Genomic DNA, 18,249 nt, shown 5'->3' with positions numbered 1-18,249 from the left:
TTTTTTTTTTTTTTTTTTGTGTGTGTGTGTGTAGTGCTATGGATGGACCTCAGTTCTTTTTAAGTTTTTATTTTGAGACAGGGTCTTGCTAAGTTGCTGATGCTGGGATTACAGGTGTGGGCCACCATGCCTAGCAGAATTTTATTTCTTTTGTTTCTAATTCTTACAGAGAGACCTCACTGTATTCACTAAGATTTGACAACAGGGGCTCTAAGGATTAATAAGAACTTTATTTGAGTTTGTTTGAGTAATTATGTCTATATAAGCAATGTGATGGGCAGTAACTGAAAGTTTATAGTTATTGTGAGTTTCAAGTCTCTATATGTTACTTAATTATGTAGCTATAAACCAAAATATTATGTAGGATCATAAAAGTCTAAACTCTTTTTTTCCCCCAGGATGGACACCCTCTACTTTCATATCTTCACGACAGAATAGAGCAGACAAATCTGTTCTTGGTCCTGAAGATTTTATGGATGAAGAGGTGGGTGCGCAAAACTTTTTAGTGCTGGTTCAGTGGTGGGATGTGTGTGGTTGGTTGTCATACTGTCCCTCTCTCCAGAGAGTCCAATGTCTGATTTCCTCTTTGTTTATAAGGCTTTATCGTCTTTTTTTTTTTTTTTTTTAAGAGAGAGAGAGAGAATTTTTAATATTTATTTTTTTAGTTCTCGGCGGACACAACATCTTTTGTTTGTATGTGGTGCTGAGGATCGAACCCGGGCCGCACGCATGCTAGGCGAGCGCGCTACTGCTTGAGCCACATCCCCAGCCCCAGGCTTTATCGTTTTAGTTCAGTTGTTTTACATGCCCATTCCTAAAGCTGTCCCTGGTAAGGAAAACAGGACCAAAATGACTGCCTTAGATAAGACAGGAACCCCTATTCATTAACTATGCCCTCTCCCACACTAGGCACACCACTCCTAAAGTGCTTTGTGGCCTGGTCAATTTCAGAGCTCTAACAAGGAAAGAGGAAAGGGGCAATGGATGTTGGATAGGCAGCCACGGCATCTGCTCCAGAAAATGCAAAAGGACTCAAGGCCTGGCATATAGGCACTTAAAGTGCTTGCTGGCTGTGATGCTAAGCTTTGCTCCTTCACACTGACCTTTGAAATATATATATATATTACATATAAATTATATATAAATAATATATAATTATATATAAATATAAATTTATATATATAATTTTTTCTTTTAAAGGTACAACCTCTTTTTTTTGGTACTGAGGATTAAACTCAGGGGCATTTGACTGCTGAGCCACATCCCCATTTTTATATTTTATTTAGAGACAGGGCCTCACTGAATGACTGAATGCTTAGTGCCTCCCTTTTTACTGAGGCTGGCTTTGAACTCACAATCCTCCGTCTCAGCCTCCCAAATTCTGGGATTACAGGTGTGTGCCACTGTGCCTGGCGACCTTTGAAATATTGTTGAGAAAAACCTTGGCCCCTACTTCCTGTCTTTCCAGCTCGGTGGTGTCTGTGGCCCCACTGAGCAGCCATTTTTGAGCTCTGTTCTTGGCTACTAGCCTTTCATCATGTGAGGATGAGATTCAAAGTCAGTGTGAAGTCTGCTAACTCTGCTGTTCTTGAGCTAAACTTTGTGGTTTTAAGAAGAAGTAAAGCGATGCGATGTATCATATTTAACCATTTTCCAAATAATGTAATTCTGTTTCTTTTTTTTTTTTTTTCAAGGATCTTAGTGAATTTGGGATAGCACCTAAAGCAATTGTTACCACAGATGATTTTGCTTCCAAAACCAAAGACAGAATACGAGAGAAGGCCAGACAGTTGGCAGCAGCTACGGCCCCTATTCCTGGAGCCACTCTTCTTGATGACCTCATAACGCCAGCAAAGTGAGGAGAATTTAATTCTGACTGTTCTGCTCTTGGCATCAATGCTTTGCATATGTGTGATTATCTTAATTAGGTATAGTTTAGTTACAAACAAGAGAAATCTTCTTGACTAGATGTCTAAGTGAAAATAGGTTTTAAGTAGGTGTGGTGGTACACGTGCATAATCCCAGCTTCCTGGGAAACTGAGGCAGGAAGATTGTAAGTTCAGGTTTGTTTTTTTTTTTATATTTTTATTAGTGTTGATGGTCCTTTATTTTATTTATTTATTTACATGCAGTGCTGAGAATCGAAACCAGTGCCTCACACATACTAGGCAAGCACTCTGACACCCCAGCCCAAGAATGCAAGTTTGAAGCCCGCCTAGCAATTTAGGGAGACCCTGTCTCAAAAAAAAAAAAAAAAATGAGTTGGGGATGCAGCTTTTTTTCCCCCACCTCCTCCACAGGCCTTATGGGCTCTCCCCAGTCTGCATCATCTACCCCCTCTTTCTGTACACCTTGTTTTGCTTCTGGGTTCGTGGCCTGATATGGCAGTCACAGACATTTATGATTTCCCAGGCCATATGCTTGACAAGGACTATGTAGAATTCCTGTGTGCCTGTCCTAAGACCTGGGAGAGAGAACATCTGATTGACTTCCCCATTTGAGGCGTGCCCCCCAAGCCCAGGCAGCTGTAGCTGGAGCAACAGGGCTGGGTTATTCTGATGCGAATCAGGGGGCGGGTAGAGATAAAACAGGGAGCTGGGCCAGAATTAAGATGTTGCTTATTTTTTACCATTGCAAATGTAAAAAGAAGTTAATTTTCCATGATTGCTATCCTAGATTATCTGTTGGTTTTGAATTACTAAGAAAAATGGGTTGGAAGGAAGGACAAGGAATTGGTCCTCGTGTAAAGAGAAGGCCACGCCGACAAAAACCAGGTATGTGTATTGGTTGTCCTTAATTCTGTAGCATGCTTTTTAATGCTTCATGTTGTGGAAAAAAAAAATTATGAGGCTGCGTGGTGTACATGTTTTTTAAACTAGGGATTTAACACAGTGGTGCTTAACCATTAAGCCACTGAGCTACATCCCCAGCCTTTTTTATCTTTTATTTTGAAAAAGCGTTTTGCTAAGTTGCTTAGGGCCTCACTGAGTTGCTGAGGCTGACTTTGAACTAGTGATCCTCCTGCCTCAACCTCCCGAGTCCCTGGGATTACAGGCATGTGCCACCATGCCTGCCTGCTTTTTATTTTTCATTTCATTTTATTTAGTTTTGAAGTGTTGAGGATCAAACTCAGTGCCTCATGCATATGAGATAAGTGCTCTACCACTGAGCTACATCCCCGGTCCTTTTTTTTTTTGGATACCAGGGATTGAACCCAGGGGCACTCAACCACTGAGCCACATCCCCAGCCCTATTTTGTTTGTATTTTACTTAGAGATAGTGACTCACTGAGTTCCTTAGTGCCTCACTTTTGCTGAGGCTTACTTTGAACTTGTGATTCTCCTGTCTCAGTTTCTGGAGCTACTGGGATTACAGGCGTGCACTACCACGCCCAGCCCATCCCCAACCCTTTTAATTTTATTTCAAGATTGGCTGCCCAGGTCGTCAGGAGGCAATCCTCCTGCCTCAGCCTCCTAAGTAACTGAGATTATAGTTTTATGCTGCTGTGCCCAGCATAATATTCATGTAAAATTTAGCCTTTTTATGTGTAATGCACAATAGCTTCCTGAAGGATGGTAGTAGTCCACATTCCCACCAGCAGTGTGTGGAAATTCCTGTTTCCTGTGTCACAGTTTATCATTATTTTCTAATTTTTTCCCTGTCCTCAGTACCCCCAGCTAGATTAAGTGAACTCTTAAAGGGTTGCAGCCATTTTCTTTGGTTCTCCCTGGTGCTGGTACAGAGTGGTTATTCACTAAACACATGCATTACTGTCAGGGTACTGATTGGCTGCAGGTGTAGATCATAGTCCCCTTGGGATCTACTCTGATCATAAAGTGCAGCCAAGTACCTGGGAAGAGTGTTAGTAAGTTGGGTTTTTTTAAGTTGCTCATGACTAATGCCTTTGAAATCTCTTTTACAGATCCTGGAGTAAAAATCTATGGCTGTGCATTACCCCCTGGAAGTTCTGAAGGTTCTGAGGTATGATTTAGTAGAACCTGTTACTTTATGACTGTGAAATTTTAGGGGCAAGAAACAACTTTATAAATACATCACATCTCATTACCATGAAATACCCATACTCTAAAATTGTCCTGATTTTGTCAGGTAATGTTTTCAGCAACACACCAGCACCATAGATGTCCTATGTCTGTTCAGATTCTTTAAAAAAAAAAAAAAATTTGTAGTTGCAGATGGACAATGTGTCTTTATTTTGTTTGTTTATTTATTATTTTTTTAATGTAGGAATGAGAATCAAACCCAGTGCCTCACACTTGCTAGGCAAGTGCACTGCCACTGAACCCCAGCTCCAGCCCCATGTTCAGATTCTTTGTGTGTGTGTGTGTGTGTGTGTGTGTGATGCTATAAACGAAGGTCCTTATGCAAAGCAAGCACTCTACCAACTGAGCTATATCCCTGGCCTTCCGTGATCAGATTCTTAAAATGGAGTTGTTTGCCTTACTGTCATCTGCTCAGGGACATGATTTAGTCATTTGTATCAGCATAAATGAGAGTTTGGCAATTGTTCTGTTTGGAGTTAATCACTGCATTTTAATATAGTATTTCATGGGTTTATTTTGTGGCATGCAGTGACTCACATTATTTCCACTTTAAACATGGATATAGGAAGAAGATGATGACTACTTGCCTGATAATGTGACCTTTGCACCCAAAGACATCACACCTGTGGATTTTACACCTAAAGATAATGTACACGGACTGGCTTACAAGGGCCTGGATCCCCACCAAGCACTTTTTGGAACTTCAGGAGAACATTTTAATCTTTTCAGTGGAGGATCTGAGGGGACCAGCAATGTTCTTGGAGATGTTGGACTGAATAAAGGAAGAAAATTGGGAATTTCAGGCCAGGTAAAAGTGTTTGTGATTTTTAAAGGTGGAAACACTGACAAATGAGTTATTTTCCATGTTGCATCTGCCTCAACATCTGAAGACTTTGAAGTGGGTATGTTTTCCATGAAGATTTGCAATGTACACCTTCCTGGCTATAATAATGTTCTTGTGGGAGTTTGTGTGTTGCTAGGGTTGAGGACTGCTTGCCTACCCTCGTGAGGCCAAGCAGAATACCACTCTTACTGCTTTGGTTTAGCAATAGTCTAACTGCAATTGGCTTATATCTAAATTTTATTAGCTCTTAACACTCTTTCTTAGTGCCACATGCCTTAAATCAGGAACCCAGAGATAATTTTATTTGGAGACTTGTTTTATAATTTTGGAAAGTTTGAGAACTTTTACTGATTGTTCATCTTCTTAAATTGATTTATAGTTTCTTTCTTAAAATATACTTAGGAAATGGTTGCTTCATCATTTCAATATTACCTTTACTTTTTGTGCATTTTCTGCCAATTCTTTTAACAAAAATGGACTTGTTGGAGGTTGTCTCTCACAAAGATTAAGAGTTTGTATGGTTGCTATTAGAATAGCAATGGTCTTAAGACCTTGGTCACTAGCCCTGACCCTGGCCATTATCACTGACCCAGGCCACAGTGATTAGGAGGTGAACATTTCTACCTTTCTTCTCTTAGTGGCCCTGTTTCTGTTCTACTGCATTGCTTTGATGTGTTCACCATTCTTCTTCTCATGCTGGAACCTGACCCATGGCTGCTGTGGGGGCTGGAGGACAGTTTCACACTGGTGATGTGGCATTTACTTCTGGTCATTGTTTTCCAAGAGACTTGAGGCTCTGTGAATCTGGCACTCCCATTTGCTTCTCTCTTGGTGATCCTAAAGTGCTAATATAGTGTGCTCAGGCACATCCTTAAAGCAGATAGTTTATCCTTTGATGCAGATATACCCTAAAACCTACTCAGTTTGAACCCTTGTTTTCTGAAGGCTTTTGGTGTGGGTGCCCTAGAAGAGGAAGACGATGATATCTATGCCACAGAAACTCTATCCAAGTATGACACTGTTTTAAAGGATGAGGAGCCTGGAGATGGACTATATGGCTGGACAGCACCCAGGCAGTACAAAAGTCAAAAAGGTAATTCTGTGACCCACAATCAATGGTAGGAACAAGTATGAGGATCTTGGAAACATGAGATTGAAAGATCCGTACTAGTGTCGATCTCCATGGAGTAGGGGATTATTGGTCAATGATGTAGGATGAGAAATAGAGGGGAGAAGAGAGACTCACTGTGGCTTGTAAGAAAGAAGTATGTTTAGACAAAGCCAAGGCCAAAACAGGCAGTCAAATTGGGGCCTTTGGGTAAGAAGGAGAGGTCTGGGATCAGAGATGGAGTGAATGTGTGGACAGGTGCCCATGTTGCTGGTCAGAGCTGGCAGTGGGTCAGGGGAAGGAGCCCTTGGAGCTCAAGGAACTGGGCAAGTGGTCAGAGTAAGCCAATTCAAGTGGCAGGTCAGAGAACTAGCTGTGGGACCAGATGATAGGTATACCAATAGACTGCAATAGGAAAGAGCTTGGTACCCAGCCTGCTTCCCTGCTTGAGCCCCTGTCACTTAAGGGGTTCTCACTGATGTCAGAAATGGACATCTTTCAGCACAAGGTGAATTTCAAGTCAGAGTTTATGGTGATTCAGTTCATATGATTAAATTAATATTTCAGTTTTCTTTCTAGAAATGGTACAAGAGGGTAAAAAGTGCAGAATTAAGTATCAGTAGTGTGTAATTTAGAATCAATCATACCCAAATTTGAATTCTAATTTTCCTTTTTAAAGTGAGGTTAAAGTCCATTCTGGAGGTTGTTGATTAGATGGCATAACTGGGTGTTTGACACACAGATCAGCAAACTGAATACATAGCACATATTATTCCCTTGGTTACAGTAATAACAATAACCTAAGTAAGTCAGGAGGTGAGAGCTGAGATAAAACAATCTATTCGGACATGTTAGTTATAGTCAGATAAAGTTTGTTTTAACTCTTGACAAATATATTTCAAGGGCTGGGGATGTAGCTCAATGGTTGAATGCTTGCCTAGCATGTGTGAGGCCCTGGGTTTAATACCCAATACTTTAAACACACGCACATACCCCTCAAATATCTCTGATTTTCTTGTTGAAGTAATTTAAGCATTACAGAGGAATATATGAATATGAGCATCAGCTCTCAAGATGCTTTATATTTCTTAGAAGAAGGAGAACTAGTGTAGGCAGTTTTTAAAGGTGGTTGGTACAATGAATGGAAACACATTCTGGAGAGTCGGCCTGGATTCTAGTCTGGGCTCTCCCCATCTATCAGCTGCAGTCTTAACCTCTCTGCTTCAGCATCCTTGTCTGGAAGATGGGATGACTGTGAAATACCTAGCTTATGGAGATGCTACTATACATAAAGAGGTAAGAACAGGCTGGGCACTGAGCAAGGGCTTCGTAAGTGTGAGCAGCCACTATTGCCATTGCCATGTAAAGAACCCATGGTTTTACACAGGATGGATGCCAAGGGTGTATATACCAACATTTGTAGGCATTACCTCAGGGTGGTAATTAGGCTACTTTTACTTGTAGTTTCTGATTTTTCTACCCAGTTCATAAATTATTTTCATAACTTAAAAGATGATAACATATTAACACTAAAATATTATCATACTATATTATTATAATTACATTAAATATACAATTACACATTCATTATTCATATCTTATGTTACATAGTTATCAATATATTAATATTTTTAATATTTATGCTAATTATATTATTTTAAAATATAGTATAGTAATTATTCAGCATACCTAGAAACTGGTAGGGAATGAAATTGATCCTATTCTATATATTAATACCAATTGATTGTTAATCATATAAATTATAGCAATAATTAAAATATGTAATTAAATTAATAATATCAATATGTAAATTCTATAGTAGTTAATGCTATATAATAACATACATATTTAAATATGCCTTTTTTTTTTTTGGTGGAACTGGGGATCAAACCTAGGCCCTCACGCATACTAGGCAAGCAGTCTACCACTGAGTCACATCCTCAGCCCTTTAAATCTACCTTCTGAGTCAAACCTTTCACTTTTTTCTTATATAGCACCCTTTTCCCGGAAGGCTGGAGAGTGTCTCCTTTGAGCCCTGCAGCTTCCCCTGTGTGTCTCTGCTTTGTCCCCTTTCCAATCCCCAGGGCCACAACATCTATAGTTTCTACTGTATGGTTTTTCACCAAGTAAATCTATCTTCATTTTACCCAAAAACCTCCATTATTGACTTTTTAAATTGTTCATATTTTTTTCCACTATCAATAGGTCATAATATTCTTTTGGCTTTATCTTTTTTTTTTTAATTTTTTTTTATTGATTATTCAGAACATTACAGAGCTCATGATATATCATCTTTCATACATTTGACTCAATTGGGTTTTGAACTCCCTTGGCTTTATCTTTATATACATTTGTTACTTCTTCAAAATTGTTTAGAATAAAATAGTGAAAGTAAAATATTTGGGTTTTAAAAGAATACAAAATTCCAGGGATGTGAAATTTAATCCTAAATTGCCCTCTAAAATTTTAGGAACTTCTAGAAGCTAAGAGGAAAGTTCAACTAAATTGAAATGCAAAGTGATTTTGTGGAAATGATAATTAATTACATGGTGGTGTTGTATTACTAGCTGCTTCAAACCTCAGCTCACCTGCACTGTGGGCTGGGCCTGCTTCTGGACTGAACACTTAGCTTGGGTAAATGTTTGAGATTGTCCTGTAGAAGGGGCTTTTTGCTATAGAAAATGCAGTTTGTGTAAATACACTTTTGTCATAATCACTTTGTGCAGTGAGTCCTTGAGAATCAAAGGGCCTTTGTCAATGGGGTTGTCTCTATGACTAGTTGACAGTCCCTGCTCTGGGTCTGGAGGGCATTGGTCATTCAGTTTCTTCAGTTTGTGATCTTTATCTCCTGTTAGAATTTCATTTGTGAAACAGACAAAAGTACCTTTTAAATTGTGCTGGGATAGATTACAAACTGACCTGATTATGTTGCCTTTTGTGCTGTATTTGGATTGTTACTAAGGAAATTGGGGTAGCCTCCCTGTGGTTTTTCACCTAGTTTTAGAGATGACTCTCACAGTTAAGATTTTTATTTTGGGGGCTGGGGTTTTAACTCAATGGTAGAGTACTTGCCTAGCATGTGTGAGGTACTGGGTTCGATTCTCGGCACCACATATAAATAAATAAAATTTAAAAAAGATTTCTATATTTTACCCATATTTGTCCCTTTGATGGTTTTACTTGAGGTTTTTACCTCATGGAGTTATCTGTAGGCTTAAGACCTAAGGCCCTTTGTTTTGGGAGGTCATATCCTCATGTCTGGGCAATTAATCAGCTGAGGGCGGTACAGGCTGGGTCACCAGTCACTGTGTCAACAGAGGTGTGAGGGCTTTCCATGCCATTAGGTTTTCTCCTTACTGCTACCTTAAAGTGATAACACCCATGTATGATTTATATTCTTGTAGATAAGCTCATGTCTTTGTGTCAATTTAATTGCCTATACTTCTAGAATTAATCAATGACATCATTTTTGTAGAATCAGAGAAAGATCTTCGATACATTGGCAAAATTTTGGATGGATTTTCCTTGGCTTCTAAATCTTTATCGTCTAAGAAAGTAAGAACAACTTCTTATTTAAAAATTTCTTTACTGGTTTGGTGCTTAAAATATTTGCTACTGAGTAATCTGAGTTATGATATTCATTGAAAAGATAAAGCAATTTTAGATTAAAAAAATAATAGTCTAAGTTACTAACAGTTGTCCAGAAAAACATATTCTGCTTTATAAAGGTCAATCAGTAGTAATGTTGTGTTCAAAATATCCAGTTGCTAATCTTTTAAAGTATTGGACACATGTAAGCTGCTATCATTACCAGAAATGTCAAATAACATTAAGGGAGAATGTAAGGTTTTTACATGTATGGAAAGGGAGCCTAATTTTAAAATGGTGTTGAAGTACTCATTCAAGGTTTTTGGATGTGACTCAATAATAGAATATGTACATGCATGAGACTTTGGGTTCTAAATAAATGCATACGGATCGGATCAAATCCTGGGCTCAAATAGCTCCTATCCAAAGAGGAAAATTCCATAGACCAGTCCAGTGTGCATCTGGGACTGAGCCCCACAGCCAGAAAGGGGCCAGGGCTTCACCTGCTAGAATTCAGAGGTGACTCAGTTCCCACTTTCTGGAAGCTCCAAAATCTAGAAAATAGCTGGGTATTGTGATGCATACAATCATAGCTGCATGGGATGCTAAGGCAGGAGGAGCACAAGTTCAAGGCCAGCCTAGGCTACTTAGCATGATCTATCTTAAACTAAAATTTAAAAATGTACTGGGGATGTAGCTCAGTGGTAGAGTACTTACCTTGCAAGTGGGTTCAATCCTTAGTACAAAAAATAAAATAAAATAAAAACCCCCACAAATCTAGAAGATGACCTAAAGATCTGTTAATATGTGTTTATTATACCAAGAGTGGGATACCATTTAATGCAGTTATTTAAAAATATCTAATATGACCAGAAGACCTCTAGAACTGATAAAAGAATTCAGCAAAGTAGCAAGATACAAGATATCCACCATTCATAAATCCATAGCTTTCCTATCTTCCAACAGTGATTCTGCTGAGAAAGAAATTGTGAAAACTATCCCATTCACAATAACCTAAAAAAATAAAATAAAATATTTTGGATTTAATTTAATCAAGGAGGTTAAAAATATCTACAATGAAAATTATAGAACTCTGAAGAAAGAAATTGAAGAAGATCTTAGAAGAGGGAAAGACCTCCCATGTTCTTGGTTAGGCAGAATTAATAATGCCAAAATGGCAATATGACCAAAAGCACTATACAGATTCAGTGCATTTCCCATAAAAAAAATACCAATGACATTCTTCACAGAATTAGAAAAAAAAATCCTTACATTTATTTGGAAGAGTAAGAGACCCAGAATAGCCAAAACAATCCTGAGCAAGAAGACGGATGCAAGATCTCAAATTATACCAGAAAATTAAGGGTTGAATGTGGAAGCTAGACCAAAATAAGTGCAAAAAGCCAGGGATCGGGGTGCTGGTAGGATAGTGGTGTTGGATACCATAAAGATAATAAGGAAGATAAGTAGAGTAGAAGAAGGTGATTGAGATGGGTTGTGGCAATATTAAAAAAAAAAAAAAAAAAAGAAGGTGATTGAGAGGGAGGTAGGAAGGACAGGAAAGGGGAGGAAATGCGGATGAATTTAATGATTTAATGGTATCATGTTATGTGTATATATAAATATACCACAAGGAATTCCCCTTTGTGTATTCGTAGAAAGCACCAATCAAACATAGATAAGTAAGTATGTGAAAGGAAAATCAGTAGAGTAGAGGAAGGAGAATAATGGGAAGAAGTAGGAGAGGGAAATGTAAGTCAAATTCCATACACGCATGATGTTGTCAAAATGAATCCAAATACTATGTCCAACAAAAATTCTCTAATTAAAAAAAAAAAATAGATGGAGCTGGGTCTGGGGCTCAGCGGTAGTGCACTTACCTGGTATGTGTGAGGCACTGGGTTAAATTCTCAGCACCACATATAAATAAATAAATAAAGTTCTATCAACAATTAAAAAATATTTAAAAAAAAAAGAGTAAAAAAAAAAAGTCTAATGCTGAGCTGGGGATTTGCTCTGCAGTGTAGCCCAGTGGTAGAGCACCCACCTAGCATGATGCATGGGATCCGGGGTTCAATCTCTAGCACTACAAAATAGAAAGCAATACTTTTTTAAAACTTATCTGTTTGCCATCAATTAATGCCTTCAGAATTTAAAACTCAAATTTCCCAAATACATTTCACTTCATTTTAGTCAGTTTTTTTGTTTTTATTTTGTACTGTGGTTGAATCTTGGGGGTGCTCTACCACTGAGCTATATCCGATTATAGGTGTGTGCCACAGTGCCTGGCACTTTGTCAGCTTTTGAATTAAAAATGCTTTGGATCAAAAAGAAAGGCTTTAAGTTTCAATTTGTTAATGTAGAAAAAAGAGTTCTGAATTTAAAAGTAACCAATTTGAAGTTGACATTTTTTCCAAAACCTCAAATCATACTTTTCTAAGTTTTCTGCTTTACAATGGGCCAGTTCTGCATGTGAGCCATTATATTGTGTTATCTGTTATCATCTTTATTGCTCTCATCATATAAAACATGCATATTAGTATCTATATGTAGAAGTAGGCAAAGATGACATTCAAAATGTGTGAACACTAGAACAATGTGGTTCTGGTGACCTCCCAGGGATTCAGTCTGGACAGATGGCCTGGCCAATCCACTGCTGTCTACTGCTGAATGTCAACTTGGAAAGAGGTAGGGTTAACGATGCTCAGAGGTAAAGGGGTTTTTTGGTTAAATCTAACATGATCTTAGTCTTTATTTTCTGGGTTTTATTTTGTTTTGTTAAGATTTATCAACCCCCTGAATTACCAAAAGACTATCGACCGGTGCATTATTTCAGACCTGTGATAGCTTCGGCCTCAGGGAACTCCCACTTACTTCAGGTGTTATCAGAGTCAGCTGGAAAAGCAATACAAGACCCAGGGACACATAGCAGGCACCAACTGAATGCCTCCAAGAGGGCAGTGTTGCTAGGAGAGACAACCGTTCAAGGTATGTGCCATGGAGGAGAATAAAATCATTACATTTAAAACAACTGTCTCTTGGGTCTGGGGATGTGGCTGAAGCGGTAGCGCTCTTGCCTGGCATGCATGTGGCCCGGGTTCGATCCTTAGCACCACATACCAACAAAGATGTTGTGTCCGCTGAGAACTAAAAAATAAATATTAAAAATAGTTCTCTCTCCTCTCTCTCTCCTCTCTCACTCTCTCTTTAAAAAAAAAAAAATAATAAAAATAAAACAACTGTCTCATCAAAGTCAAAATGGAAAATTGTGTTTTTGCTTTTTTTTTTTTTTTTTTTTAGGGCTGGGAATTGAACTCAAGGCCTTGAACTTATACCAATACCCAGCCCTTTTTATATTTTATTTTGAGACAGAGTCTTGTTAAACTGCTTGAGTTGGCCTTGCCTAAATCTCCTGAGTGGCTGGGCTTATAAGTGTGCAGGTGTGCAGCACCACACCCAGCTTGGAAAGTTGTGGTTTTCCCACTGCAGTTCTTTATGTGCTTTTGTACTCCCAAACTATAGAACTAATGTCACTTATTGTCAGCAGCATATGGCCAGGTGTAGTGGCGCATGTTTGTAATCACTGGGATTAAATCAGGCTCCAGTGACTCAGGAGCCTGAGGTAGTAGAATTACAAGTTTGAGGTCAGCTTCAGCAAATTAGCAAGACCCTCAGCAGCTTAGTGAGACCACATCTCAAAATAAAAGTGGTGGAGAGGTAGCAAAGTGTTTAAGACCTGTTTTCTGCTCTCAGTTTGGGTTCTGTTGTAAAATCAGCTTTTAGCCCAGCTGTTTCTAGGCTTTTGATACTTATCTTAGGAATGTGGTTAAGACTGGGGACATGTGTGCCTTTTTGGGCATGGCCTGGGAAAGTATGCTTTTTCTCCCTGGAGCTAGGGATGTTATTCAGCTTGTCTTCTGAAAGCCTAAAAGGAATGGTGTGCCTAGAAGTATGGAAAACATGGAGAATGCTCTGCAGGGTGCAGCAAAAAGACTCACTGTGAGATGGCCTTGGACTTTCAGGGGCTTATGTTCTACAACATTGCCATTTGAGAACTAATGGTATCTCAAATATAATCAACCAAAATGGATGTCTAGATCCCCGGCATTCTTCCCCAAACTTTCCCAGTGGCTACCACTCAAAACAGAATGGGAGAGTCCTGATTCTTAGTTCTTCTCTTTTCCTTCCTTCCCTGGCAAGTTCTTTCAATTCTTCCTCCAGCAATCATGGGGACTCTGTCCACTTGTCTGCATTTCTGTTGCTCCAACCCAGGTCTATCCACACCATCTTCTCTCACCTGGCTGTGGCCAGCAACCTCCTTTTTGGTCTTCTTATTTCCCCTCCTCCCGCTTTTGGTGCATTCCCCTCAGTAGCAACTGATGAGCCACATTACATCAGTAGTTCTTACAACTCTCTGAAGTGTTCCCATAGGCCCTGTACAATGCAGCCCTGCCCTGGCCTACCTTTTTTTGGGGAGAGGGGTGTGTGTGGAGGTACTGGGGATTTAACCAGGGGCAATATACCACTTATCTTCATCCCCAGCCCTTTCTATTTTTATTTTGAGACAAGGTCTCACTAAGTGGCTTAGGGCCTCAATAAGTTGCTGAGGTTGGTCTTGAAGATGTGTCTCAACCTCCTGAGCTGCTGGAAGTACAGGTATATGCCATCATGTCCAGCCCTGGCCTACTTTTCAAACCACGTATTATACTGTTTTCTTTTAACTTCCCTGCAATCATTTTATGATCCCCATTTCTGCACTTGAACTCTCCAGCCAGGATGCCAACTCTGGGACTGTGTTTGCTATTTCCTCTGCCTTTGTTCTTTCCTCATATTTGTGTAAGTTTGTCGCTTTATATTTTACTTGAGATGTATCTTAAATATTATCTCTTTAAGAGGCCTTCTGGGCCTTCACTGACCATCATTTAAGCTAATTCTCTTCCCCATCTCCCTCTCCTTTCCCAGCCTACTCACTTAAGTCACTCACAGTTATGTCACCTTGTCTTTTTCATCTTCGGCTTTTTTCGTGCCCATTTCCCTCACTAGTGAAAGGAGGGATCTCATCTGCAAAGTTCCTTCAACCTTGGGTCAGTGCCTATTGTGGAATCGGCACCCAATAAGCATTTGTGACAGGAATGAGTGCTTGTGGATAGCTCTATGCTGTGGACCAGGGTTTATGACGGCAGGACTGTGCTTTAAACACTTTTGTTTTATTTGTTGTTTGTTTTTGATGGTGCTGGGGTAGAACCCAGGGTCTTAGGCATACTAGGAAAGTGATCTACCACTGTGCTGTATCCCAGTGCAGACAGGGGTGCATTGTGTTTTTTGGGGTGCCTTGAACTCATGATCTTCCTGCCTCAGCCTTCTGAGTAGTTGGGATTATAGGCATGCACCACTATGCCCTTATGCTTACATAAATATCCAAGTATTAGCCTCCATTTTTGTCACCTGTAAAATATGAGTCTCATTATTTTATGGCCCTCAGGTTCATGGGGATACATGAGTAAGATGAAACACTAAACATAAAATATTCATGTAAATTTGTAATATTGAAAATATATGTAGATATACTGTGATACCTTTCATCTTTACTTAATACTATTTTTTTTAGGTTCAGATACTTCAGTGTTAGAGTTCCTGTCCCAAAAAGATAGAGAGAGAATCAAAGAAATGAAGCATGCAGCTGACCTGAAAGCAGCTCAACTCAAGGCCAGGAGTCTGGCCCAGAATGCCGCAAACAGCAGACTTCAGTCCTCCTCATCAGACCTCAGACACTGCTCTTGGCGCATGGCCTTGGGGGCTGGGACAGCCACAAGAGCCAGCAACTTCAAACCTTTTGCTAAAGATCCAGAAAAACAAAAACGATATGAAGAATTCTTAGAACATATGAAAAAGGGTCAGAAAGGTGGGTACTAGGCCTGTAACTCTCACACCTCAGCCAGGGTTGGTAGCATTCTCTCTATTCTCATCCTATTCCAAGATTTAAAGTATTCTATTCGGCTAGTGTTTTCACTTGTCTGAGGTTTTAGGCCCTGGCTCTTGACCTTATGAAGTAAGAACAATTAGCTTATATTTTTCTGTACCTCAGATCTGAAAGAGCTGTTTAAATCAAAGTATGTCTTGGCAGTGGTTAATGTTAAATGAATTTACTGTTTATAAATGCTTGACTTCTATAAGTGTGGCTTTTCTCACCAAGAAAAAACATCATCTCTTGCTTTATCTTAAGATCCTAACTATCCAGTCCTGAATCAGTCTAAAATTTGACTTGAAGAGGTAGTTGGTTATTAAACCATTATATGAAGAGAAATAGTGATCTATGAAGTAAACGTGGAAAGGATGAGAAAGGGGACTGCTATTATAGAGAGTGATTCTGTGACAGGTCCTTAACAAATTCAAGGGGTTGTTTTTCAACAACAGATCTTTGGGGGAATATAAAGTCTCTTTACTGTGCCTTTTCTTTTTCTTTTTTAATTTTATTATTTTTTTAGTTGTAGGTGGACACAATACCTTTATTTTATTTATTTATATGTGGTGTTGAGGATCGAACCCAGGGCCTCACACATGCTAAATAAGTGCTCTACTGCTGAGCCACAACCCCAGCCCTCTCTACTGTGCCTTTACTCTCTTCTAAGAACCTTCGCCCCCCTACTGTTGGTTTGTAAAACTAAAGAAAAACGATAAAGAAAATGCTTTTCTGCCAAGACATAGGCATATAATTGCGATGAATTTAATCATTGTTTGGAAGTGATGACAAGCAAGGTCCTTGCTTTTCAAGATTCAATCAAGTGCTGACCTTCCAAATGGTTTTCTCTGTTCTATGTAGACAGGATTCAATAAAAGCAGCATGTTAAAGGAAAGAGCAAAATTACATGAGAAGTACCACTCAACACACGTTTCCTGTGGTGAACGACATAGGAATACAGTGATGCCCACCACCTGGTCTTCTTTAAGCCCCATCTTTTTCCTAGAAGTGAGCAGTATCTTGTTCCCTGTACATAGATGCTCTGGAACGTTGCCTGGATCCTACTATGACCGAGTGGGAGCGAGGCCGCGAGCGGGAAGAGTTTGCTCGGGCGGCCCAGCTGTACGTGTCTTCCCATTCAACCTTGTCCTCCAGGTTCACTCATGCAAAGGAGGAAGATGACTCAGATCAAGTTGAAGTCCCTCGAGACCAAGAGGTCTGTCTCTATTATGTTCCTACTGGGTGAATTTGATGCTATCCTATATGTCCATCCTACCCTATCCTACTCCTCCAATCTGCTACATATGAGCTGTACCCCTAAACTACATCCCCAGGTCCCTGGTAAATTTTAAAATTAAAACAACAGCTAAACTTTTAAATCCCTCAGTGAAAAGATCAAAATACATAGGGCACAGTAGAATAAGAAACAATTTTATATTTTAGCATCCAAGGTACATAAGCAAAAATGTTATATCATGGGCTCTTTTGTAATTCTAGACAATTGCTTGAATATTTATTTTATTTTATTTTTTATGGAAGTGCCAGAGAATTAAGCTTGAAAAATGGAAAAGCAGTCAGGTCAGTTGTGTGACCACTTGATGAAACTGAATCATGTCTTTTTCCAGAATGACGTCAATGATAAACAGTCAGCTGTGAAGATGAAGATGTTTGGAAAGCTTACCAGAGACACATTTGAGTGGCACCCTGACAAACTTCTGTGTAAGAGGTTTAATGTCCCTGACCCTTATCCAGAGTAAGTTGATAAACCTGTCTTTACATCAGTTCAAAACCCAGTCCCTCATATGAAAGCTCACTTTCTCCTTATATACCTTTTAAATTCCCTTTCTCTAGATAAAATTGTGAATCTTTGTAGTTGCAAATTTTGCAGACTTGGTTAACTTCTATTAATTTTTTGCTAAAACCGAAATCCTAAAAACAGATATTCAGATAGCAAATTTTATTCCATATTGAAGATTTGAAACTAGGATATGTCTAATTATGAAAATTTAATGCCTTTGTTTGCTATCTTTTTAATGCTCCTTTTTTTTAATATTTACTTTTTAGTTTTAGGTGGACACAGTATCTTTATTTTATTTTTATGTGGTGCTGAGAATCGAACCCAGTGGTTCGATGCTAGGTGAGCGCACTACCACTTAAGCCACATCCCAGGCCTTTAATGTTCCTTTTGTAATTTACACTTAAAAGATTTGATCATAAACACTGCCATAAAGCACATACAGTTAAACCAGACCTTGTTAGGAAATGTACATGTTTTTAGCAATGGAACTTTTCCTTGGTGGAAATCCATTTTCAAAATTAAATTCCAGCACTTACTATAATAAAAGGAAAAACTCATGAGCTTTAAAGTGAGCCATTTGGACTGGGGATGTGGCTCAATCGGTAGTGCGCTCGCCTGGCAAGTGTGTGACCCAGGTTCGATCCTCAGCACCACATACAAAACAAAAGATGTTGTGTCGCCGAAAAACTAAAAAATAAATAAAATTCTCTCTCTCTCTCTAAAAAAAATAAAATAAATAAAATGAGCCATTTGAGGGAGGCCCTAAGCAGTCAGCAAGACCTTGTCTCTAAATAAAAAATATAAAAAAGGGCTGGAGAGGTGGCTCTCCTGGGTTCAATTCTCAAAACCCAGGGGTTCAAGCACTCTGGTTCAATTCCCAGTACCAAAAAA

At 39.1% G+C, this 18,249-nt stretch overlaps 1 protein-coding gene across 3 annotated transcripts in view; it reads left to right on the top strand.

Annotated features, from left to right (window-relative positions):
* Positions 1–18,249, top strand: part of Gpatch1 (G-patch domain containing 1) — a 44,354-nt gene that overhangs the window by 9,113 nt on the left and 16,992 nt on the right. For all 3 annotated transcript variants that reach the window (XM_078032178.1, XM_078032177.1, XM_078032179.1), the window contains exons 3-13: positions 399–484; positions 1,695–1,855; positions 2,677–2,774; positions 3,923–3,981; positions 4,627–4,869; positions 5,851–5,998; positions 9,489–9,568; positions 12,385–12,589; positions 15,210–15,503; positions 16,598–16,776; positions 17,186–17,313. In XM_078032178.1, coding sequence (XP_077888304.1) covers positions 399–484; positions 1,695–1,855; positions 2,677–2,774; positions 3,923–3,981; positions 4,627–4,869; positions 5,851–5,998; positions 9,489–9,568; positions 12,385–12,589; positions 15,210–15,503; positions 16,598–16,776; positions 17,186–17,313 — 1,681 coding nt within the window. The remainder of the gene's footprint in view (positions 1–398; positions 485–1,694; positions 1,856–2,676; positions 2,775–3,922; positions 3,982–4,626; positions 4,870–5,850; positions 5,999–9,488; positions 9,569–12,384; positions 12,590–15,209; positions 15,504–16,597; positions 16,777–17,185; positions 17,314–18,249) is intronic.

This window comes from Ictidomys tridecemlineatus, chromosome 15, assembly GCF_052094955.1.
Source record: "Ictidomys tridecemlineatus isolate mIctTri1 chromosome 15, mIctTri1.hap1, whole genome shotgun sequence".
NCBI lineage: Eukaryota > Metazoa > Chordata > Mammalia > Rodentia > Sciuridae > Ictidomys > Ictidomys tridecemlineatus.
The sequence above is the reverse complement of the archived record's forward strand: the minus strand, read 5'-3'. Positions and strand labels throughout refer to the sequence as shown.